This window comes from Melopsittacus undulatus, chromosome 1 (genome assembly GCF_012275295.1).
Source record: "Melopsittacus undulatus isolate bMelUnd1 chromosome 1, bMelUnd1.mat.Z, whole genome shotgun sequence".
NCBI classification, from domain to species: Eukaryota; Metazoa; Chordata; class Aves; order Psittaciformes; family Psittaculidae; genus Melopsittacus; species Melopsittacus undulatus.
In genome coordinates, this window is record NC_047527.1 from 533,060 (window position 1) to 559,625 (window position 26,566).

Consider the following 26,566-nt stretch of genomic DNA (forward strand, 5'->3'; position numbering starts at 1 on the left):
TATATCCCATTGCTCCCAGTACATCCCATTGCTCCCAGTACCTCCCAGTACATCCCAGTGCTCCCAGTACCTGAGCTCCAGTATCTCGGGGTCGGTGATGCGGGTGTTGGTCATGTGACTCTGGACCCCACTGTGCCCCAGTGCTCCCAGTGCTCCCAGTACCCCCCAATACCCCCCATTGCTCCCATTGCTCCCAGTATATCCCATTGCTCTCATTGCTCCCAGTGCTCCCAGTACCTCCCAGTATATCCCATTACTCCCAGTACCTCCCAGTATATCCCAGTGCTCCCAGTGCTCCCATTGCTCCCAGTATATCCCATTGCTCCCATTACTCCCAGTATATCCCAGTACCTCCCAGTATATCCCATTGCTCCCATTACTCCCAGTATATCCCAGTACCTCCCAGTATATCCCATTACTCCCAGTACCTCCCAGTATATCCCAATGCTCCCAGTGCTCCCAGTGCTCCCAGTATATCCCATTGCTCCCATTGCTCCCAGTATATCCCAGTGCTCCCAGTACCTCCCAGTATATCCCAGTGCTCCCAGTACCTGAGCTCCAGTATCTCAGGGTCGGTGATGCGGGTGTTGGTCATGTGACTCTGGACCCCACTGCTCCCATTGCTCCCATTGCTCCCAGTACCCCCCAATGCTCCCAGTATATCCCATTGCTCCCATTGCTCCCAGTGCTCCCATTACCCCCCATTGCTCCCAGTATACCCCAGTGCTCCCACTACTCCCAGTACCCCCCAGTATATCCCAGTATATCCCAGTGCTCCCATTGCTCCCAGTATATCCCAGTGCTCCCATTGCTCCCAGTGCTCCCAGTGCTCCCAGTACCCCCATTACTCCCATTACTCCCATTGCTCCCAGTATATCCCAGTGCTCCCAGTACCCCCATTGCTCCCAGTACCCCCATTGCTCCCAGTATATCCCATTGCTCCCAGTATATCCCATTGCTCCCATTGCTCCCATTGCTCCCAGTATCTCCCATTGCTCCCAGTACCTCCCAGTATATCCCAGTGCTCCCAGTATATCCCAGTGCTCCCAGTTCTCCCATTGCTCCCATTACATCCCAGTGCTCCCAGTACCTCCCAGTATCTCCCAGTATATCCCAGTACCTCCCAGTACATCCCAGTGCTCCCAGTACCTGAGCTCCAGTATCTCGGGGTCAGTGATGCGGGTGTTGGTCATGTGACTCTGGACCCCACTGCTCCCCAGTACCCCCAGTGCTCCCAGTATATCCCATTACTCCCAGTACCCCCATTACTCCCATTGCTCCCAGTGCTCCCAGTACCTCCCAGTATATCCCAGTGCTCCCATTGCTCCCAGTACCCCCCAGTATATCCCAGTGCTCCCATTATCCCCCATTACTCCCAGTACCTCCCAGTATATCCCAGTGCTCCCATTATCCCCCATTACTCCCAGTACCTCCCAGTATATCCCAGTGCTCCCAGTACCCCCCATTGCTCCCAGTGCTCCCAGTACCTAACAGTGCTCCCAGTGCTCCCAGTATCCCCCATTACTCCCATTGCTCCCATTACTCCCAGTACCTCCCAGTACCTCCCAGTGCTCCCAGTACCTCCCAGTGCTCCCAGTACATCCCATTACTCCCAGTACCTCCCAGTATATCCCATTACTCCCAGTACCTCCCAGTGCTCCCAGTACCTCCCATTGCTCCCATTACCCCCCATTACCTCCCAGTATATCCCAGTGCTCCCAGTACCTGAGCTCCAGTATCTCGGGGTCAGTGATGCGGGTGTTGGTCATGTGACTCTGGACTCCGCTCCGCCCCCTCCATCCTGGCCCCGCCCCCGCCCCTCCCCCCACGGTCTCGTAGTAACCCCAGTGGGCGGAGCCAAAGGTCACGTTGTTCATGCAGCCCTGGGGGGAGGGGTCAAGGGTCAGGCCCCTCCCCCCTCCCCTCCCCCACCCGGGCATGGACCCATAGGGACCTATGGGGCACCCATAGACCCCATAGAACTCTATGGGGGACCCCAGACCCATAGAACTCTATGGGGCAGCCCATAGACCATAGCAGCCTATGGGGCAGCCCATAGACCCATAGAACTCTATGGGGCAGCCCATAGACCCATAGCACCCTATGGGGCACCCCATAGACCCATAGAACTCTATGGGGCACCCCGGACCCATAGCACCAATGGGGCATCCCATAGACCCATAGAACTCTATGGGGCAGCCCATAGACCCATAGCAACCTATGGGGCAGCCCAGACCTATAGAACTCTATGGGGCACACCATAGACCCATAGCGACCTATGGGGCACACCAGACCCATAGAACTCTATGGGGCACCCCATACACCCATACAACCCTATGGGGCACCCCAGACCCATAGAACTCTATGGGGCACCCCGGACTCATAGTACCCTATGGGGCACCCATAGACCCATAGCACCCTATGGGGCACCCCATAGATCCATAGAACTCTATGGGGGACCCCAGACCCATAGAACTCTATGGGGCACCCCAGACCCATAGTACCCTATGGGGCACCCATAGACCCATAGCACCCTATGGGGCACACCATAGACCCATAGCACCCAATGGGGCACACCATAGACCCATAGCACCCAATGGGGCACCCCATAGACCCATAGAACCCAATGGGGCACCCCAGACCCATAGAACCCTATGGGGCACCCCATAGACCCATAGAACCCTATGGGGCACCCCAGACCCATAGCACCCTATGGGGCATCCCGGACCCATAGCACCCTATGGGGCACCCCATAGACCCATAGAACTCTATGGGGCACCCCAGACCCATAGCACCCAATGGGGCACGCCAGACCCATAGCACCCAATGGGGCACACCATAGACCCATAGCACCCAATGGGGCACCCCATAGACCCATAGAACTCTATGGGGCACCCCAGACCCATAGCACCCTATGGGGCACCCCATAGACCCATAGAACTCTATGAGGGACCCCAGACCCATAGAACTCTATGGGGCACCCCATAGACCCATAGAACTCTATGGGGCACCCCGGACCCATAGAACTCTATGGGGCACCCCATAGACCCATAGCACCCTGTGGGGCACCCCGGACCCATAGAACTCTATGGGGCACCCCATAGACCCATAGAACTCTATGGGGCACCCCAGACCCATAGAACTCTATGGGGCACCCCATAGACCCATAGAACTCTATGGGGGACCCCAGACCCATAGAACTCTATGGGGCAGCCCATAGACCCATAGAACTCTATGGGGGACCCCATTGCCCCCATTACCCCATTACCCCCATTACCCCCATTACCCCATTACCCCCATTGACCCCATTACCCCCATTACCCCATTACCCCCATTCCCCCCATTACCCCATTACCCCCATTACCCCCATTCCCCCCATTACCCCCATTGACCCCATTACCCCCATTACCCCCATTGACCCCATTACCCCCATTACCCCCATTCCCCCCATTACCCCCATTGACCCCATTACCCCCATTACCCCATTGACCCCATTGCCCCCATTACCCCATTACCCCCATTCCCCCCATTACCCCATTACCCCCATTACCCCCATTACCCCCATTACCCCCATTGACCCCATTGCCCCCATTACCCCATTACCCCCATTCCCCCCATTACCCCCATTGACCCCATTACCCCCATTGACCCCGTTACCCCCATTGACCCCATTACCCCCATTACCCCATTCCCCCCATTACCCCCATTACCCCCATTACCCCCATTACCCCATTACCCCATTCCCCCCATTACCCCCATTACCCCCATTGACCCCATTACCCCATTACCCCCATTGCCCCCATTACCCCATTACCCCCATTGACCCCATTACCCCCATTACCCCATTACCCCATTACCCCCATTACCCCATCACCCCCATTACCCCCATTACCCCATTACCCCCATTACCCCCATTACCCCATTACCCCATTCCCCCCATTCCCCCCATTACCCCCATTACCCCCATTACCCCATTCCCCCCATTACCCCCATTACCCCCATTACCCCCATTACCCCATTCCCCCCATTACCCCCATTACCCCCATTACCCCATTACCCCATCACCCCCATTACCCCCATTACCCCATCACCCCCATTACCCCCATTACCCCATCACCCCCATTACCCCCATTACCCCATTACCCCCATTACCCCCATTACCCCATTACCCCATTCCCCCATTACCCCCATTACCCCATTGACCCCATTACCCCATTACCCCCATTACCCCCATTGACCCCATTGACCCCATTACCCCATTACCCCCATTACCCCATTCCCCCATTACCCCCATTACCCCCATTACCCCATTACCCCATTGACCCCATTACCCCCATAGACCCCATTGACCCCATTACCCCATTACCCCCATTACCCCCATTGACCCCATTGACCCCATTACCCCATTACCCCCATTACCCCATTACCCCATTACCCCCATTACCCCATTACCCCCATTACCCCATTGACCCCATTACCCCCATTACCCCATTACCCCCATTACCCCCATTACCCCATTGCCCCCATTACCCCCATTACCCCATTACCCCCATTGACCCCATTGACCCCATTACCCCATTACCCCCATTACCCCATTACCCCATTACCCCATAGACCCCATAGACCCCATTGACCCCATTACCCCCATTACCCCATTACCCCCATTACCCCCATTACCCCATTGACCCCATAGACCCCATTGACCCCATTACCCCATAGCCCCCATAGACCCCATTACCCCATTGACCCCATTGACCCCATTGACCCCATTACCTGGGATGCTGCACAGACCCCAAACGCCTTTAGGATGACGTCCACGACCCTTTGGGATGTGAGGACGTTGCCCCCAACAACAGCAGCCTCAGGATGTGGGGCCAGGATGGAGCCTTGTGGGATCAGCACCCGGATAGGGGCCAGGCAGCCCTATGGGGTATGGGGGGGGTCAGGAGCCATAGGGACACTTATGGGGCAGGACACATAGGGGCACTTATGGGGCAGGACCCATAGAGACACATATGGGGGAGGGGAGGGTCAGGAGCCATAGAGACACATATGGGGCAGGACCCATAGAGACATATATGGGGCAGGAGGGGGGTCAGGACCCATAGAGACACTTATGGGGCAGGACCCATAGAGACACATATGGGGCCAGGATGGAGCCTTGTGGGATCAGCACCCGGATAGGGGCCAAGCAGCTCTATGGGGCAGGGGGGGTCAGGACCCATAGGGGCACTTATGGGGCAGGACACATAGGGGCACTTATGGGGCAGGACCCATAGAGACCCATATGGGGCAGGACCCATAGAGACACTTATGGGGCGGGGGGGGGGTCAGGACCCATAGAGACACATATGGGGCAGGGGGGTCAGGACCCATAGAGACACTTATGGGGCAGGACCCATAGAGACACATATGGGGCAGGGGGGTCAGGACCCATAGAGACACTTATGGGGCAGGACCCATAGAGACACATAGGGGGCAGGGGGGTCAGGACCCATAGGGACACTTATGGGGCAGGACCCATAGAGACACATATGGGGCAGGATGGAGCCTTGGGGGATCAGCACCCGGATAGGGGCCAGGCAGCCCTATGGGGCAGGGGGGTCAGGAGCCATAGGGACACTTATGGGGCAGGACCCATAGAGACACTTATGGGGCAGGGGGGTCAGGACCCATAGAGACCCATAGGGGGTATGGGGGCTGACCCATAGGGGTAAGGGGGTGCCCCATAGGGGGTATGTGGTGTGCCCTATAGGGTGTATGTGGGGTGCCCCATAGGGTATATGTGGGGTGCCCCATAGGGTATATGTGTGGTGCCCATAGATTATATGGGGCTGCCCCACACCTGGTTGAGGGGCAGGTCGTGCCCCATAGGGGTTATGTGTGGTGCCCCATAGGGTATATGTGGGTATATGTGGGGTGCCCCATAGGGTTATATGGGGTGTGCCCCATAGGGGTTATGGGGCTGCCCCACACCTGGTTGAGGGGCAGGTCATGTCCCATAGGTTATATGTGGGGTACCCCATAGGGTGTATGGGGATTGCCCCATAGAGTATATGGGGGGTGCACCACACCTGGTTGAGGGGCAGGTCATGTCCCATAGGGGGTATGTGGGGTGCCCCATAGGGTATATGTGGTGTGTCCCATAGGGTATATGTGGGTATATGTGTGGGGCCCCATAGGGTGTATGTGGGGTGCCCCACAGGGTATACGGGGGGTGCCCCATAGGGTATATATGGATATATGTGTGGTGCCCCATAGGGTGTATGTGGGGTGCCCCACAGGGTTATATGTGGTGAGCCCCATAGGGTATATATGTTGTGCCCCATAGGGTGTATGGGGCTGCCCCACACCTGGTTGAGGGGCAGGTCGTGCCCCATAGGTTATATGTGGGGTGCCCCATAGGGTATATGTGTGGTGCCCCATAGGGTTATATGGGGCTGCCCCATAGTGTCTATGGTGTGAGCCCCATAGTGTGTATGGGTCTGCCCCAGACCTGGTTGAGGGGCAGGTTGTGCCCCATAGGGTATATATGGGTATATGTGGGGTGCCCCATAGGGTGTATGTGGGTATATGTGTGTGCCCCATAGTGTGTATGGGTCTGCCCCAGACCTGGTTGAGGGGCAGGTCATGCCCCATAGGGTATATATGGGGTGCCCCATAGGGTTATATGGGGTGAGCCCCATAGGGTTCTATGGGTCTGCCCCAGACCTGGTTGAGGGGCAGGTCATGTCCCATAGGTTATATGTGGGTATATATGGGGTGAGCCCCATAGGGTTATATGGGTCTGCCCCACACCTGGTTGAGGGGCAGGTCATGCCCCATAGGGTATATGTGGTGTGAGCCCCATAGGGTTATATGGGGTGTGCCCCATAGGGTTATATGGGGTGAGCCCCACACCTGGTTGAGGGGCAGGTCATGTCCCATAGGGTATATGTGTGTGTGCCCCATAGGGTTATATGGTGTGAGCCCCATAGGGTTCTATGTGTCTGCCCCACACCTGGTTGAGGGGCAGGTCATGCCCCATAGGGTATATGTGGGGTGCCCCATAGGGTTATATGGTATATGTGGGGTGCCCATAGGGTTCTATGGGGTGAGCCCCACACCTAGTTGAGGGGCAGGTCATGCCCCATAGGGTATATATGGGGTGCCCCATAGGGTTATATGTGGGTCTATGGGTCTGCCCCAGACCTGGTTAAGGGGCAGGTCATGCCACATAGGGTTCTATGGTGTGAGCCCCATAGGGTTCTATGGGTCTGCCCCACACCTGGTTGAGGGGCAGGTCATGCCCCATAGGTTATATGGTGTGTGCCCCATAGGGTTATATGGTGTGTGCCCCATAGGGTTATATGGGGTGAGCCCCATAGGGTTGTATGGGGTGAGCCCCAGACCTGGTTGAGGGGCAGGTCGTGCCCCATAGGGTTATATGGTGTGTGCCCCATAGGGTTCTATGGTGTGAGCCCCATAGTGTGTATGGGTCTGCCCCACACCTGGTTGAGGGGCAGGTCCTGCCCCATAGGGTATATGGTGTGAGCCCCATAGGGTTGTATGGGGTGAGCCCCAGACCTGATTGAGGGGCAGGTCATGCCCCATAGGGTCTATGGGGTGAGCCCCACACCTGGTTGAGGGGCAGGTCATGCCCCATAGGGTTATGTGGGTATATGGTGTGTGCCCCATAGGGTTGTATGGGGTGAGCCCCAGACCTGGTTGAGGGGCAGGTCATGCCCCATAGGTTTATATGGTGTGTGCCCCATAGTGTCTATGGGTCTGCCCCACACCTGGTTGAGGGGCAGGTCATGCCCCATAGGGTATATGTGGGTATATATGGGGTGCCCCATAGGGTCTATGTTGGGTGCCCCATAGGGTTATATGGGGTGAGCCCCACACCTGGTTGAGGGGCAGGTCCTGCCCCATACGGTATATATGGGGTGCCCCATAGGGTTATATGTGGGTCTATGTGTCTGCCCCACACCTGGTTGAGGGGCAGGTCATGTCCCATAGGGTATATATGGGGTGAGCCCCATAGGGTGTATGTGTTGTGCCCCATAGTGTCTATGGGGTGAGCCCCAGACCTGGTTGAGGGGCAGGTCGTGCCCCATAGGATCTATGGGTCTGCCCCACACCTGGTTGAGGGGCAGGTCATGCCCCATAGGGTTATATGTGGGGTGAGCCCCATAGGGTTCTATGGGTCTGCCCCATACCTGGTTGAGGGGCAGGTCATGCCCCATAGGGTATATGTGGGTATATGGTGTGAGCCCCATAGGGTTACATGGGGTGAGCCCCACACCTGGTTGAGGGGCAGGTCATGCCCCATAGGTTATATATGGTGTGTGCCCCATAGGGTTATATGGGGTGAGCCCCACACCTGGTTGAGGGGCAGGTCATGTCCCATAGGTTATATGTGGGTATATGTGGGGTGCCCCATAGGGTTATATGTTGTGTGCCCCATAGGGTTCTATGGGTCTGCCCCACACCTGGTTGAGGGGCAGGTCGTGCCCCATAGGGTTATATGGGGTGAGCTCCATAGGGTTACATGTGGTGTGAGCCCCAGACCTGGTTGAGGGGCAGGTCATGTCCCATAGGGTATATGTGGGGTGAGCCCCATAGGGTTATATGGGTTGAGCCTCATAGGGTATATGTGGGTCTATGGTGTGTGCCCCATAGGGTTCTATGGGTCTGCCCCACACCTGGTTGAGGGGCAGGTCCTGCCCCATAGGGTTCTATGGGGTGAGCCCCACACCTGGTTGAGGGGCAGGTCCTGCCCCATAGGGTTCTATGGGGTGAGCCCCACACCTGGTTGAGGGGCAGGTCGTGCCCCATAGGGTTCTATGGTGTGTGCCCCATAGGGTTACATGTGGGTCTGCCCCACACCTGGTTGAGGGGCAGGTCCTGCCCCACCATGCAGCGCAGGCAGTAGATGATGGCAGCAAGAGTCACAGCTCGAGGAGCATTCCAGTTACCCAGGACCTGGGGACCTGTTCCCGTGAAGTCAAAGACAGCAGAACCCTATGGGAAATACAGGAAATACAGTGAAACTGACCCAAAATGCACCAAAAACACCAAAAATACACCAAAAACAGCCAAAAATACAGACAGAGACACCAAAAACAGCCAAAACTGCCCCAAAATACACCGAAAACACCAAAATACACCCAGAACACCCTGAAATACACACAGAGACACACAAAACACCCCAAAATACACCAAAAACACACAAATATACACCAAAAACAGCCAAAAATACACCCAAAACACACCAAAATACACCAAAAACACACAAAAATACAACCAAAACACACCAAAATACAGACAGAGACACCCAAAACTGTCCAAAATACACCCAAAACACCCCAATATACACCAAAACCACCCAAAAATACACACAAAACACCACAAAATACACCCAAAACACTCAAATATACACAGAAAACACCCAAATATACACCAAAACCACCCCAAAATACAGTCAAAGACGGCAGAGCCCTGGGGGGGGTGGGGAGAGATACAGCAAATACACATGGATACAGGTGAAACTGACCCAAAATGCACCGAAAACACCAAAAATACACTGAAAACACCCCAAAATACACCAAAAACACACCAAAATACACACAAAATACCCCAAAATACACCCAAAACACTCTAAAATACACCGAAAACACACAAAAATACAACAAAAACAGCCAAAAATACACCAAAAACACACCAAAATACACCCAAAACACTCAAATATACACAGAAAACACACAAATATACACCCAAAACAGCCAAAAACACACCAAAACCACCCCAAAATACAGTCAAAGACAGCAGAGCCCTGGGGGGGGTGGGGAGAGATACAGCAAATACACATGGATACAGGTGAAACTGACCCAAAATGCACCGAAAACACACAAAAATACACCCGAAACACCCCAAAATACACCAAAACCACCCAAGTATACACAAAAAACAGCCAAAAATACACCCAAAACACCCCAGAATACACCAAAACCACCCAAATATACATCAAAAACACACAAAATACACCAAAACCACCCAAAAATACAGAGACACCCAAAACTGTCCAAAATACACCCAAAACACCCAATATACACCAAAACCACCCAAAAATACACACAAAATACCCCAAAATACACCCAAAACACACAAAAATACACAGAAAACACCCAAATATACACCAAAACCACCCCAAAATACAGTCAAAGACAGCAGAGCCCTGGGGGGGGGTGGGGAGAGATACACCAAATACACATGGATACAGGTGAAACTGACCCAAAATGCACCGAAAACACCAAAAATACACCAAAAACAGCCAAAAATACAGACAGAGACACCCAAAACTGTCCAAAATACACCCAAAACACCCAAAAATACACACAGAGACACAGAAAACACCCCAAAATGCACCCAAAACACCCAAAGATACACCCAAAACACCCAAATATACACCGAAAACACACAAAATACACTCAAAACACCCAAAAATACACAGAAAACCAGCACAAAATACACCCAGAACACCCCAAAATACACCAAAAACACCCAAATATACACCAAAACCACACAAAATACACCGAAAACACCCAAAAATACACACAAAACACACCAAAATACACCAAAAACACCCCAAAAATACACACAAAACATTCTAAAATACACACAGATACACCCAAAACTGACCCAAAATGCACCAAAACCAACCAAATATACACCGAAAACACCGCAAAATACACCCAAAACACCCCAGAATACACCAAAAACACCCAAAAATACAACCAAAACACACCAAAATACACATAAACCACCCCAAAATACACCCAGAAACACAGAAACCGCCACAAAATACACCAAAAACACAAAAATACACCCAAAACACCCACAAATACACCCAAAACACCCCAAAATACACCAAAAACACCCAAATATACACCAAAACCGCCTCAAAATACACACAGAGACACCCAAAACACCCCAGAATACACCAAAAACACCCAAAGATACACCCAAAACACTCCAAAATACACTCAAAACTCTGAAAAGTACACCCAAAACTGCCCAAAAATACACCAAAAACACCCTAATATACACCGAAAACACCCCAGAATACACAGACAAACCAGCACAAAATACACCCAAACCACACCAAAATACACCCAAAACTGCCCCAAAATACACCAAAACACCCAAAAATACACCCAAAACACCCCGAAATACACACAGAGAGACCCAAACCACCCCAGAATATACCCAACCCCCACTGCCCTGGGAACAGGGTGATCCCAATCTCCCCTCATTGCCCGAAGCCACCATAAACTGCCCCAAACTGCCCCAAAACACACCCATCCCCCCCAACACCCCATAACCCCCCCATATCTGCCCCATAACCATCCCATAGCCACCACATAACACCCCCATAGCTGCCCAATAACCCCCCCATCCCCACCCCATAGCTGCCCCCTCACTGCCCCATAACCACCCCATCCCTGCCCCATAACCCCCCCATATCCGCCCCATATCCACCCCATAACCACCCCATAACCCCCCCATACCCACCCCATAGGTGCCCCATAACCCCCCCATAACCACCCCATAACCCCCCCATAACCCCCCATAACCCCCCCATCCCTGCCCCATAACCCCCCCATACCCATCCCATAACCACCCCATATCTGCCCCACATCTGCCCCATAGCTGCCCCATATCTGCCCCATATCTGCCCCATAGCTGCCCCATAGCTGCCCCATACCCACCCCATACCCACCCCATCCCTGCCCCATAGCTGCCCCATAGCCCCCACCTGTGGGTTCAGGGTGACCCTCAGCCTCAGGGGGGTCCCATCGTCTGCCCCATAACCACCCCATAACCACCGCATCCCCACCCCACATCTGCCCCATAACCCCCCCATAACCACCCCATAACCACCCCATAGCTGCCCCATAACCACCCCATAACCCCCCCATCCCTGCCCCATAACCACCCCATATCCGCCCCATAACCACCCCATATCTGCCCTATAGCCGCCCCATAGCAGCCCCATAGCTGCCCCATAGCAGCCCCATCCCTGCCCCATAGCTGCCCCATAAGCACCTGTGGGTTCAGGGTGACCCTCAGCCTCAGGGGGGTCCCATCGTCTGCCCCATAACCCCCCCATAATCACCCCATAACCCCCCCATAACCCCCCCATATCCACCCCATATCTGCCCCATAACCCCCCCATAACCCCCCCATCCCTGCCCCACATCTGCCCCATAGCTGCCCCATATCTGCCCTATAGCTGCCCCATAGCTGCCCCATAAGCACCTGTGGGTTCAGGGTGACCCTCAGCCTCAGGGGGGTCCCATCGTCTGCCCCATAACCCCCCCATAACCACCCCATAACCCTCCCATAACCGCCCCATAACCCCTATAACCCCCATAACCCCCCCATAACCCCCCCATAACCCCCCTATAACCCCCCCCTGTAACCCCCCCATAACCACCCCTAGCTGCCCCATCCCTGCCCCATATCCGACCCATATCAGCCCCATATCTGCCCCACATCTGCCCCACACCTGCCCCACAGCTGCCCCATAGCCCCCACCTGTGGGTTCAGGGTGAACCTCAGCCTCAGGGGGGTCCCATCGTCTGCTCCATAACCACCCCATAACCACCCCATAACCACCACATAACTGCCCCATACCCACCCCATAACCCCCCCATCCCTGCCCCATATCCGCCCCATAGCTGCCCCATAAGCACCTGTGGGTTCAGGGTGACCCTCAGCCTCAGGGGGGTCCCATCGTCCATTGAGTCCTCGGCCTCCAGCTCAGGACCCCAACGGGACCAGAACCCGCGGAGCAGGTCACGGACACAGCGCTCGGCGGTGTCCTGGACACGTGACATGGGTCATGTGACATGGGTCATGTGACATGTGTGACATGTGACATGTGTGACATGTGATATGTGTTATGTGTCATGTCCCGGACACAGCGCTCAGCGGTGTCCTGGACATGTGACATGGGTCACGTGTCATGTATGACATGTGATGTGTGTCATGTGTGACATGTGATATGTGACATGTGTCATGTGATATGTGACGTGTGATATGTGACATGTGTCATGTGATATGTGACGTGTGATATGTGACATGTGTCATGTGATATGTGACGTGTGATATGTGACATGTGTCATGTCCGGAACACACTGTTCCGCAGTGTCCTATGACATGAGACATGGGACATTATCATGTGTGACATGTGACATGTGTGTCATGTGACGTGTGATATGTTACATGTGATATGTGACATGTGTGACATGTGTTATGTGATATGTTACATGTGCCATGCCCCGAACACAGCGCTCAGCCGTGTCCTGGACATGTGACATGTATCATGTGACGTGTGTCATGTGACATGCATCATGTGATGTGTGACATGTCATATGTGTCATGTGTCATGTCCCGAACACAGCACTCAGCGGTTTCCGGAACACGTGACACGTGTGTCATGTGACATGGGACATGTGTGACATGTGATATGTGATGTGTTACATGTTGCATGTTCCATGTCACACATGTACCTGCAGGTGTTGCATGTATCCCTGCACGCAGCTCAGTCCATGTGTCCGGATCAGCTCCATGACCATCATGTGACATGTTGTATGTTACATGTTGTATGTTACATGTACCTGCAGGTGTTGCATGTATCCCTGCACGCAGCTCAGTCCGTGTGTCCGGATCAGCTCCATGACCAGCATGTTGTATGTTGTATGTTACATGTTGTATGTTGTATGTACCATGTTACATGTACCATGTTACATGTACCTGCAGGTGTTGCATGTATCCCTGCACGCAGCTCAGTCCGTGTGTCCGGATCAGCTCCATGACCAGCATGTGACATGTTGTATGATGTATGTTACATGTTGTATGTTACATGTTGTATGTTGTATGTTACATGTACCTGCAGGTGTTGCATGTATCCCTGCACGCAGCTCAGTCCGTGTGTCCGGATCAGCTCCATGACCATCATGTTGTATGTTATATGTTGTATGTTACATGTTGTATGTTGTATGTTACATGTACCATGTCACACATGTACCTGCAGGTGTTGCATGTATCCCTGCACGCAGCTCAGTCCATGTGTCCGGATCAGCTCCATGACCAGCATGTGACATGTTGTATGTTACATGTTACATGTTGTATGTTGTATGTTACATGTACCTGCAGGTGTTGCATGTATCCCTGCACGCAGCTCAGTCCATGTGTCCGGATCAGCTCCATGACCAGCTCAGCTCCTGCTCTGTTGGCTGCCGCCTGTGCTCGGAGGTCTGACAGGTTGTCCTGGAGGGAGCGAGCACCTGAACAGCCGGGGATGGAGCCTGGAGCCAGGAGTGCGGCTGACACAGCTGCAGGAGAGCAAGGGGTCAGTGACATGGGTCTGGTACCACTGGGTGACAACTACACCCATTGCATCCCTATTGAGCCAACAGCATCACAACCATGTGCCAACTACCCCCATTGCATCACCGCTGTGTGCCAACCACATCACCACCGTATCCACAGCATCACCACCACATCACCACCATGTGCTAACAGCACCACCACCATGTGCCAACTATACCCATTGCATCCCTGTCCTGTCCCCAGCATCACCATTGGGTCCACAGCATCACTGCCATGTGCCAACCCCATCACCACCGGGTCCCAACTACCACCATCACATCCGTATTGTGTCCACAGCATCACCACCGGGTGCCAACAGCATCACTATCATGTGCCAACTACCACCACCACATCACCGCCATGTCCCAACTGCATCCCTGTCCTGTCCCCAGCATCACCACCGTATCCACAGCATCATCACCAGGTCACAACAACATCACCACCGGATGCTAACTACCACCACCATGGCCACAGCATCACCACTGGTTCCCAACCACATCCCTGTCCTGTCACCAGCATCACCACCGTATCCACAGCATCACCACTGGGTGCCAACTACCCCCATTGCATCCCTATTGTGTCCACAGCATCACTACCACGTGCCAACTACACCCACTGCATCCCTGTCCCGGCACAGCATCACCATCGTGTGCCAATAGCATCACCACTGGGTCCACGGCATCACCAACAGGTCCCAACTATACCCATTGCATCCCTATTGTGTCCACAGCATCACCACCGTGACCACAGCATCACCACTGGGTCCACAGCATCACCACCATGTCCCAACTACACCCATTGCATCCCTATTGTGCCAACAACATCACCACCGGGTGCCAACTACCACCACCACATCCACAGCATCACCACTGTACCCACAGCATCACCTCTGTGTGCCAACAGCATCACCACCACATCACCACCATGTGCCAACAGCATCACCAACAGGTCCCAACTACACCCATTGCATCCCTGTCCTGTCCCCAGCATCACCATTGGGTTCACAGCATCACTGCCATGTGCCAACCCCATCACCACCGTGTCCCAACTACCACCATCACATCCCTATTGTGTCCACAGCATCACCACCGTGTGCCAACAGCATGACCATCACGTGCCAACTACCACCACCATATCACCACCATGTCCCAACTGCATCCCTGTCCTGTCCCCAGCATCACCACTGGGTCCACAGCATAACCACCATGTGCCAGCTACACCCATTGCATCCCTATTGTGCCAACTGCATCACCACCGTATCCACAGCATCACCACCACATCACCACCAGGTCCCAACTACCACCATCGCATTCCTGTCCTGTCCCCAGCATCACCACTGCGGCCCAACCACATCCCTGTCCTGTCCACAGCATCACCACCGTGTGCCAACAGCATCACCACCGGCTGCCAACTACACCCATTGCATCCCTATTGTGCCAACAGCATCACCACCGAAACCACAGCATCACCACCATATCCCAACCACATCCCTGTCCTGTCCACAGCATCACCACCATGTGCCAACTACCCCCATTGCATCCCTATTGTGTCCACAGCATCACCACCGTGACCACAGCATCATCACCATGTGCCAACCGCATCCCTGTCCTGTCCACAGCATCACCACTGTATGCCAACAGCATCACCACCGTATCAACAGCATCACCACTGTATAAACAGCATCACCACCACATCACCACTGTGTGCCAACTACACCCATTTCATCCCTATTGTGTCCACAGCATCACCACTGTATCCACAGCATCACAACCACATCACCACCATGTGCCAACCACATCACCACCGTATAAACAGCATCATCACCATGTGCCAACTACCCCCATTGCATCCCTATTGTGTCCCCATCTCACCCCAAACCATCCCCACTGGGTCCCCACCAGATGCCCCCATCCCTACCATGGTCTCACCACATCCCCATCATCCTTTCCACGTTATCCCAACCATGTCCTGTCCATCCCATGTCCAATCACATCCCATGTCCCATCCATCCCAACCACATCCAACCACATCCCAACTACATCCATCCCATTACATCCCATTACATCTCATTATCCAACCACATCCATCCCATTACATCCCATTATCCAACCACAGCCCAACCACATCCCAACCACATCCAACCACATCCCAACCACATCCAACCACATCCAACCACATCCAACCACATCCCATCCCATCCCATCCCCATCCCATCCCATCCCATCCCATCCCCATCCCATCCCATCCCATCCCATCCCCATCCCCATCCCATCCCATCCCATCCCCATCCCATCCCATCCCATCCCATCCCATCCCCATCCCATCCCCATCCCATCCCATCCCATCCCATCCCCATCCCATCCCATCCCATCCCATCCCCATCCCCATCCCATCCCATCCCATCCCCATCCCATCCCATCCCCATCCCATCCCCATCCCATCCCCATCCCCATCCCATCCCATCCCCATCCCATCCCCATCCCCATCCCATCCCATCCCATCCCCATCCCATCCCATCCCCATCCCATCCCATCCCCATCCCATCCCCATCCCATCCCATCCCATCCCCATCCCATCCCATCCCATCCCATCCCCATCCCATCCCCATCCCATCCCATCCCATCCCCATCCCATCCCCATCCCATCCCCATCCCATCCCATCCCATCCCATCCCATCCCCATCCCATCCCCATCCCATCCCATCCCATCCCCATCCCATCCCCATCCCATCCCATCCCCATCCCATCCCATCCCCATCCCATCCCATCCCATCCCCATCCCATCCCCATCCCCATCCCATCCCATCCCATCCCATCCCCATCCCATCCCATCCCATCCCATCCCCATCCCATCCCCATCCCATCCCCATCCCATCCCATCCCATCCCCATCCCATCCCCATCCCATCCCCATCCCATCCCATCCCATCCCATCCCATCCCCATCCCATCCCCATCCCATCCCATCCCCATCCCCATCCCATCCCCATCCCATCCCATCCCCATCCCATCCCATCCCCATCCCATCCCATCCCATCCCCATCCCATCCCCATCCCCATCCCATCCCATCCCATCCCATCCCCATCCCATCCCCATCCCATCCCATCCCATCCCATCCCCATCCCATCCCCATCCCCATCCCATCCCATCCCCATCCCCATCCCATCCCATCCCCATCCCATCCCATCCCATCCCATCCCATCCCCATCCCATCCCCATCCCATCCCCATCCCCATCCCATCCCCATCCCCATCCCATCCCCATCCCATCCCATCCCCATCCCATCCCCATCCCATCCCCATCCCCATCCCATCCCATCCCCATCCCATCCCCATCCCCATCCCATCCCATCCCATCCCCATCCCATCCCATCCCCATCCCATCCCATCCCATCCCATCCCCATCCCATCCCATCCCATCCCATCCCCATCCCATCCCCATCCCCATCCCCATCCCATCCCATCCCCATCCCATCCCCATCCCATCCCCATCCCCATCCCATCCCCATCCCATCCCATCCCATCCCCATCCCATCCCATCCCCATCCCATCCCCATCCCATCCCATCCCATCCCCATCCCCATCCCATCCCCATCCCATCCCATCCCCATCCCATCCCATCCCATCCCCATCCCATCCCCATCCCATCCCATCCCATCCCATCCCATCCCCATCCCATCCCATCCCCATCCCCATCCCATCCCATCCCCATCCCATCCCATCCATCCCATCCCATCCCATCCCATCCATCCCATCCCCATCCCATCCCCATCCCCATCCCATCCCATCCCATCCCATCCCATCCCCATCCCATCCCATCCCCATCCCATCCCATCCCCATCCCATCCCATCCCATCCCCATCCCCATCCCATCCCCATCCCATCCCCATCCCCATCCCCATCCCCATCCCCATCCCATCCCCATCCCATCCCATCCCCATCCCATCCCATCCCATCCCCATCCCCATCCCATCCCATCCCATCCCCATCCCATCCCATCCCATCCCATCCCCATCCCATCCCCATCCCATCCCATCCCCATCCCCATCCCCATCCCATCCCATCCCCATCCCATCCCATCCCCATCCCATCCCATCCCATCCCATCCCCATCCCATCCCCATCCCATCCCCATCCCATCCCCATCCCATCCCCATCCCATTCCCATCCCATCCCCATCCCATCCCCATCCCATCCCCATCCCATCCCATCCCCATCCCATCCCATCCCATCCCATCCCCATCCCATCCCCATCCCATCCCATCCCCATCCCATCCCCATCCCATCCCCATCCCATCCCCATCCCATCCCATCCCCATCCCATCCCCATCCCATCCCATCCCCATCCCATCCCCATCCCATCCCATCCCCATCCCCATCCCATCCCCATCCCATCCCCATCCCCATCCCCATCCCCATCCCCATCCCATCCCATCCCATCCCATCCCCATCCCATCCCATCCCATCCCCATCCCCATCCCATCCCCATCCCATCCCATCCCATCCCCATCCCCATCCCATCCCATCCCATCCCATCCCCATCCCCATCCCATCCCATCCCATCCCCATCCCATCCCCATCCCCATCCCATCCCCATCCCATCCCATCCCATCCCATCCCATCCCATCCCATCCCCATCCCATCCCCATCCCATCCCCATCCCCATCCCATCCCCATCCCATCCCATCCCCATCCCATCCCATCCCATCCCCATCCCCATCCCATCCCCATCCCATCCCATCCCATCCCATCCCCATCCCCATCCCCATCCCCATCCCCATCCCCATCCCATCCCATCCCCATCCCCATCCCCATCCCCATCCCCATCCCATCCCATCCCCCCTCACCCTCCTCCTGGAAGGTCCCATTCCGGACCAGTTTGAAGGACAGGAATGTTGCTCCCTCCTCCAGTAAGGACTGGGAATGAGGAGGCATCGAACCGGGAGTGATGCCCCCGATGTCCGCGTGGTGACCGCGGTTGGCCACGAAGAACACGGGGCTGGGGGTGCCGGAGATGAACACCTGGAGAGATGGGGAACCATTGGGTGCTATTGGGGGACATTGAGTCCCATTGGGTGCCATTGGTGCCATTGGGTGCCATTGGGTGCCATTGGGTACCATAGGGTCCCATTGGGTATCATAGGATACCATAGGATACCATAGGGTTCCATTGGGTGCCATAGGGTCCCATTGATTCCCATTGATTCCCATTGGGTGTCATTGGAGGACATTGGGGGACATTGGGGGACATTGGGTGCCATTGGGTGCTATTGAATCCCATTGATTCCCATTGGGTGCCATTGGGTGCCATTGGGTACCATTGGGTCCCATTGGGTCCCATTGATTCCCATTGGGTCCCATTGATTCCCATTGGGTCCAATTGATTCCCATTGATTCCCATTGAGTCCCATTGAGTCCCATTGATTCCCATTGGATCCCATTGAGTCCCATTGGGTCCCATTGATTCCCATTGTGTCCCATTGGCTCCCATTGGCTCCCTTTGATTCCCATTGGGTCCCATTGACTCCCATTGATTCCCACTGATTCCCATTGACTCCCATTGATTCCCATTGATTTCCATTGAGTCCCATTGACTCCCATTGATTCCCATAGGCTCCCATAGGCTCCCATAGAGTCCCATAGGCTCCCATAGAGTCCCATTAAGTCCCATAGGCTCCCATAGGATCCCCTTACCGGGGTGATGACAGTGAGGTCAGGCAGGTGACTCCCTCCTGCACACCCTATGGGACCCTATGGGACCCTATGTGACTCTATGGGACCCAATGGGACCCTATGGGACCCTATGGACCCTATAGGACCCTATAGGACCCTATGGGACCTATGGGACCCTATGGGCCCTATGGGACTCTATGGGACACAGTGGGACCCAATGGGACCCAATAGGACTCTATGGGACCCAATGTGACCCAATGGGAATCAATGGGACTCAATGGGACCCTATGGGACCCTATGGGACCCTATAGGACCCTATAGGACCCTATGGGGCCCCCCTTACAGGTGTGATGACAGTGAGGTCAGGCAGGTGACTCCCTCCTGCACACCCTATGGAACCCTATGGGACCCTATGGGACCCTATGGGTATATATGGTACCCTATGGAACCCTATGGACCATATAGGACCCTATGGGACCCTATTAGACCCTATAGGACCCTATGGGACCCCCCTTACCGGGGTGATGACAGTGAGGTCAGGCAGGTGACTCCCTCCTGCACACCCTATGGTTCCCTATGGGACCCTACGGGACCCAATGGGATCCTATGGGACCCAATGTGACCCAATGGGAATCAATGGGACTCAATGGGACCCAATGGGACCCAATGGGACTCAATGGGACCCTATAGGACCCTATGGGACCCTATGGACCCTATAGGACCCAATGGGACTCTATGTGACCCTATAGGACCCTATGGACCCTATAGGACCCTATGGGACACTATAGGACCCTATGGGACCCTATGGACCCTATAGGACCCTATGTTACCCTATAGGACCATATAGGACCCTATAGGCCCCCCCTTACCGGGGTGATGACAGTGAGGTCAGGTAGGTGACTCCCTCCTGCACACCCTATGGAACCCTATGGGCCCTATGGTTCCCTATGGGACCCTATGTGAATCAATGGGACTCAATGGGACCCAATGTGACCCAATAGGAATCAATGGGACCCAATGTGACCCAATGGGAATCAATGGGACTCAATGGGACCCTATAGGACCCTATGTGACCCTATGTGACCCTATGTGACCCTATGGGCCCCCCCTTACCGGTGTGATGACAGTGAGGTCAGGCAGGTGACTCCCTCCTGCACACCCTATGGTTCCCTATGGGACCCAATGGGACCCAATGGGACTCAATGGGACTCAATGTGACCCAATGGGACTCAATGGGACACAATGTGACCCAATGGGAGTCAATGGGACTCAATGGGACCCAGTGGGACCCAATGGGACTCAATGGGACCCAATGGGACCCAATGTGACTCTATGGGACCCTATAGGACCCTATGGACCCTATGGGACCCTATGGGACCCTATGGACCCTATAGGACGCTATGGGACCCTATGGACCCTATAGGACCCTATGGACCCTATAGGACCCTATAGGACCCTATGGACCCTATAGGACCCTATGGGACCCTATGGACCCTATAGGACCCAATGGGACCCTATGGACCCTATGGGACCCTATGGGACTCAGTGGGACCCTATGGGACCCTATATAACCCTATGTGACCCTATGGACCCTATAGGACCCTATGTGACCCTATAGGCCCCCTCTTACCGGGGTGATGACAGTGAGGTCAGGCAGGTGACTCCCTCCTGCACACCCTATGGTTCCCTATGGGACCCTATGGGTATATTTGGTACCCTATGGACCCTATAGGACCCAATGGACCCTATAGGACCCTATGGGACCTATGGGACCCTATGGGACTCTATGGGATCCTATAGGACAATATGGGACTCTATGGGACCCTATGGGTATATATGGTACCCTATGGAACCCTATGGACCCTATAGGACCCTATGGGACCCTATGTGACCCTATGGTACCCTATAGACCCTATGTGACCCTATAGCCCCCCCTTACCGGGGTGATGACAGTGAGGTCAGGCAGGTGACTCCCTCCTGCACTCGGATGGTTGCTCAGGATGACGTCACCATCCTGAAGGTCATCCCCGAGGGTCCGGAGCTGGGGGGGGGAGGTGGGGTCAGAGGTCACCTGACCCATAGAGACACATAGTGACCCATAGCTGCCCCATAGCATCCCCATAGGATCCCCATAGCATCCCCATAGCATCCCCATAGCTGCCCCATAGCTGCCCCATAGCTGCCCCATAGCATCCCCATAGCTGCCCCATAGCATCCCCATAGCATCCCCATAGCTGCCCCATAGCATCCCCATAGCATCCCCATAGCATCCCCATAGGATCCCCATAGCTGCCCCATAGCTGCCCCATAGCATCCCCATAGCATCCCCATAGCATCCCCATAGCTGCCCCATAGCTGCCCCATAGCTGCCCCATAGCTGCCCCATAGCTGCCCCATAGCATCCCCATAGCATCCCCATAGCATCCCCATAGCTGCCCCATAGCTGCCCCATAGCTGCCCCATAGCATCCCCATAGCTGCCCCATAGCTGCCCCATAGCTGCCCCATAGCTGCCCCATAGCATCCCCATTGCATCCCCATAGCATCCCCATAGCTGCCCCATAGCATCCCCATAGCATCCCCATAGCATCCCCATAGCTGCCCCATAGCATCCCCATAGCTGCCCCATAGCATCCCCATAGCATCCCCATAGCATCCCCATAGCTGCCCCATAGCTGCCCCATAGCTGCCCCATAGCTGCCCCATAGGTGCCTGGAACTGCACGGCCTCCTGCATGGCCCCCAGGTGCACTGGGATGTGGGGCGCGTTGGACACAGCTGCCCCATAGCATCCCCATAGCATCCCCATAGCATCCCCATAGCTGCCCCATAGCTGCCCCATAGCATCCCCATAGCTGCCCCATAGCATCCCCATAGCTGCCCCATAGCTGCCCCATAGCTGCCCCATAGCAGCCCCATAGCATCCCCATAGCTGCCCCATAGCTGCCCCATAGCTGCCCCATAGCTGCCCCATAGCTGCCCCATAGCATCCCCATAGCTGCCCCATAGCTGCCCCATAGCATCCCCATAGCATCCCCATAGCATCCCCATAGCTGCCCCATAGCTGCCCCATAGCTGCCCCATAGCTGCCCCATAGCATCCCCATAGCATCCCCATAGCATCCCCATAGCATCCCCATAGCATCCCCATAGCTGCCCCATAGCTGCCCCATAGGTGCCTGGAACTGCACGGCCTCCTGCATGGCCCCCAGGTGCACTGGGATGTGGGGCGCATTGGACACCAGCTGCCCCATAGCATCCCCATAGCATCCCCATAGCATCCCCATAGCAGCCCCATAGCTGCCCCATAGCATCCCCATAGCATCCCCATAGCATCCCCATAGCTGCCCCATAGCATCCCCATAGCTGCCCCATAGCATCCCCATAGCTGCCCCATAGCTGCCCCATAGCATCCCCATAGCTGCCCCATAGCTGCCCCATAGCTGCCCCATAGCTGCCCCATAGCTGCCCCATAGGTGCCTGGAACTGCACGGCCTCCTGCATGGCCCCCAGGTGCACTGGGATGTGGGGCACGTTGGACACAGCTGCCCCATAGCATCCCCATAGCATCCCCATAGCTGCCCCACAGCTGCCCCATAGCATCCCCATAGCTGCCCCATAGCATCCCCATAGCATCCCCATAGCTGCCCCATAGCATCCCCATAGCTGCCCCATAGCTGCCCCATAGCTGCCCCATAGCATCCCCATAGCATCCCCACAGCATCCCCATAGCTGCCCCATAGCTGCCCCATAGCATACCCACAGGATCCCCATAGAGCCCCATAGAGCCTCATAGCATCCCCATAGCATCCCCACAGCTGCCCCATAGCATCCCCATAGCATCCCCATAGCTGCCCCATAGCTGCCCCATAGCATCCCCATAGCTGCCCCATAGCATCCCCATAGCATCCCCACAGCTGCCCCATAGCATCCCCATAGCTGCCCCATAGCATCCCCATAGCTGCCCCATAGCTGCCCCATAGCATCCCCATAGGTACGCCATAGCATCCCCATAGCTGCCCCATAGCTGCCCCATAGTATCCCCATAGCATCCCCATAGCATCCCCATAGCATCCCCATAGCATCCCCATAGCTGCCCCATAGCATCCCCATAGCTGCCCCATAGCATCCCCATAGCTGCCCCATAGCATCCCCATAGCATCCCCATAGCTGCCCCATAGCTGCCCCATAGCTGCCCCATAGGTGCCTGGAACTGCACGGCCTCCTGCATGGCCCCCAGGTGCACTGGGATGTGGGGCGCGTTGGACACCAGCGCCCCCTGGGGGCCGAAGATGGCACAGGAGAAATCCAAACGTTCCTTGATGTTGGTGGAGATGGAGGAACGCTGGAGGATGCGACCCATCTGCTCTGTGGGGTCAGGGGTCAGGGGTCACTGACCCATAGAGACCATAGAGACCATAGAGACACATAGAGAGACATAGAGACACATAGAGACACATAGAGACACATAGAGACCATAGAGACACATAGAGACACATAGAGACACATAGAGACACATAGAGACACATAGAGACACATAGAGACCCATAGAGACACATAGAGACACATAGAGACCATAGAGACACATAGAGACACATAGAGACACATAGAGACACATAGAGACACATAGAGACACATAGAGACCCATAGAGACACATAGAGACCATAGAGACACATAGAGACACATAGAGACACATAGAGACACATAGAGACACATAGAGACACATAGAGACCATAGAGACCATAGAGACACATAGAGACACATAGAGACACATAGAGACCATAGAGACACATAGAGACCATAGAGACCCATAGAGACCCATAGAGACCCATCTGCTCTGTGGGGTCAGGGGTCAGGGGTCACTGAGCCATAGAGACACATAGAGACCCATAGAGACCATAGAGACACATAGAGCCAATAGAGACACATAGAGACACATAGAGACACATAGAGACACATAGAGACACATAGAGACACATAGAGACCATAGAGACACATAGAGACACATAGAGACACATAGAGACACATAGAGACACATAGAGACACATAGAGACCATAGAGACCATAGAGACACATAGAGACACATAGAGACACATAGAGACCATAGAGACACATAGAGACCATAGAGACCCATAGAGACCCATAGAGACCCATAGAGACACATAGAGACACATAGAGACACATAGAGACCCATAGAGACCCATCTGTTCTGTGGGGGAGGGGTCAGTGACCCATAGAGACACATAGAGACCCATAGAGACCCATAGAGACCCATATAGACCCATATAGACCCATAGAGACCCATAGAGACACATAGAGACATATAGAGACACATAGAGACACATAGAGACCCATAGAGACACATAGAGACACATAGAGACACATAGAGACCCATAGAGACCCATAGAGACACATAGAGACACATAGAGACACATAGAGACACATAGAGACCATAGAGACCCATAGAGACACATAGAGACCCATAGAGACCCATAGAGACCCATAGAGACACATAGAGACACATAGAGACACATAGAGACCCATAGAGACCCATCTGTTCTGTGGGGGAGGGGTCAGTGACCCATAGAGACACATAGAGACCCATAGAGACCCATAGAGACCCATATAGACCCATATAGACCCATAGAGACACATAGAGACCCATAGAGACCCATCTGTTCTGTGGGGGAGGGGAGGTCACTGCCCCATAGAGACACATACTGACCCATAGAGACCCATAGAGACCCATAGAGACACATAGAGACACATAGAGACACATAGAGACCATAGAGACACATAGAGACCCATAGAGACCCATAGAGACACATAGAGACACATAGAGACACATAGAGACACATCTGTTCTGTGGGGGAGGGGTCAGCGTGGGGCAGGGGTCAGGGGTCACTGACCCATAGAGACACATAGAGACCCATAGAGACACATAGAGACCCATAGAGACCATAGAGACACATAGAGACCCATAGAGACCATAGAGACACATAGAGACACATAGAGACACATAGAGACCCATAGGGACACATAGAGACACATAGAGACACATAGAGACCCATAGGGACACATAGAGACACATAGAGACACATAGAGACACATAGAGACACATAGGGACACATAGAGACACATAGAGACACATAGAGACCCATAGAGACACATAGAGACACATAGAGACCATAGAGACACATAGAGACCCATAGAGACCATAGAGACACATAGAGACACATAGAGACACATAGAGACCCATAGGGACACATAGAGACACATAGAGACACATAGAGACCCATAGGGACACATAGAGACACATAGAGACACATAGAGACACATAGAGACCCATAGAGACCATAGAGACACATAGAGACCCATAGGGACACATAGAGACACATAGAGACACATAGAGACACATAGAGACACATAGAGACCATAGAGACCATAGAGACCCATAGAGACACATAGAGACACATAG

The 26,566-nt window shown here is 54.8% G+C and overlaps 1 protein-coding gene across 1 annotated transcript in view; it reads right to left on the reverse strand.

Moving 5' to 3' along the window:
* Positions 1-26,566, reverse strand: part of OPLAH (5-oxoprolinase, ATP-hydrolysing) — a gene marked incomplete at its 5' end in the record, with an annotated part of 109,492 nt that overhangs the window by 33,089 nt on the left and 49,837 nt on the right. Inside the window, 8 exons of the mRNA XM_034068815.1 lie at positions 1,726-1,883; positions 4,774-4,923; positions 8,872-9,006; positions 12,741-12,869; positions 14,200-14,384; positions 19,265-19,439; positions 22,030-22,131; positions 24,295-24,455. Coding sequence (XP_033924706.1) covers positions 1,726-1,883; positions 4,774-4,923; positions 8,872-9,006; positions 12,741-12,869; positions 14,200-14,384; positions 19,265-19,439; positions 22,030-22,131; positions 24,295-24,455 — 1,195 coding nt within the window. The remainder of the gene's footprint in view (positions 1-1,725; positions 1,884-4,773; positions 4,924-8,871; positions 9,007-12,740; positions 12,870-14,199; positions 14,385-19,264; positions 19,440-22,029; positions 22,132-24,294; positions 24,456-26,566) is intronic.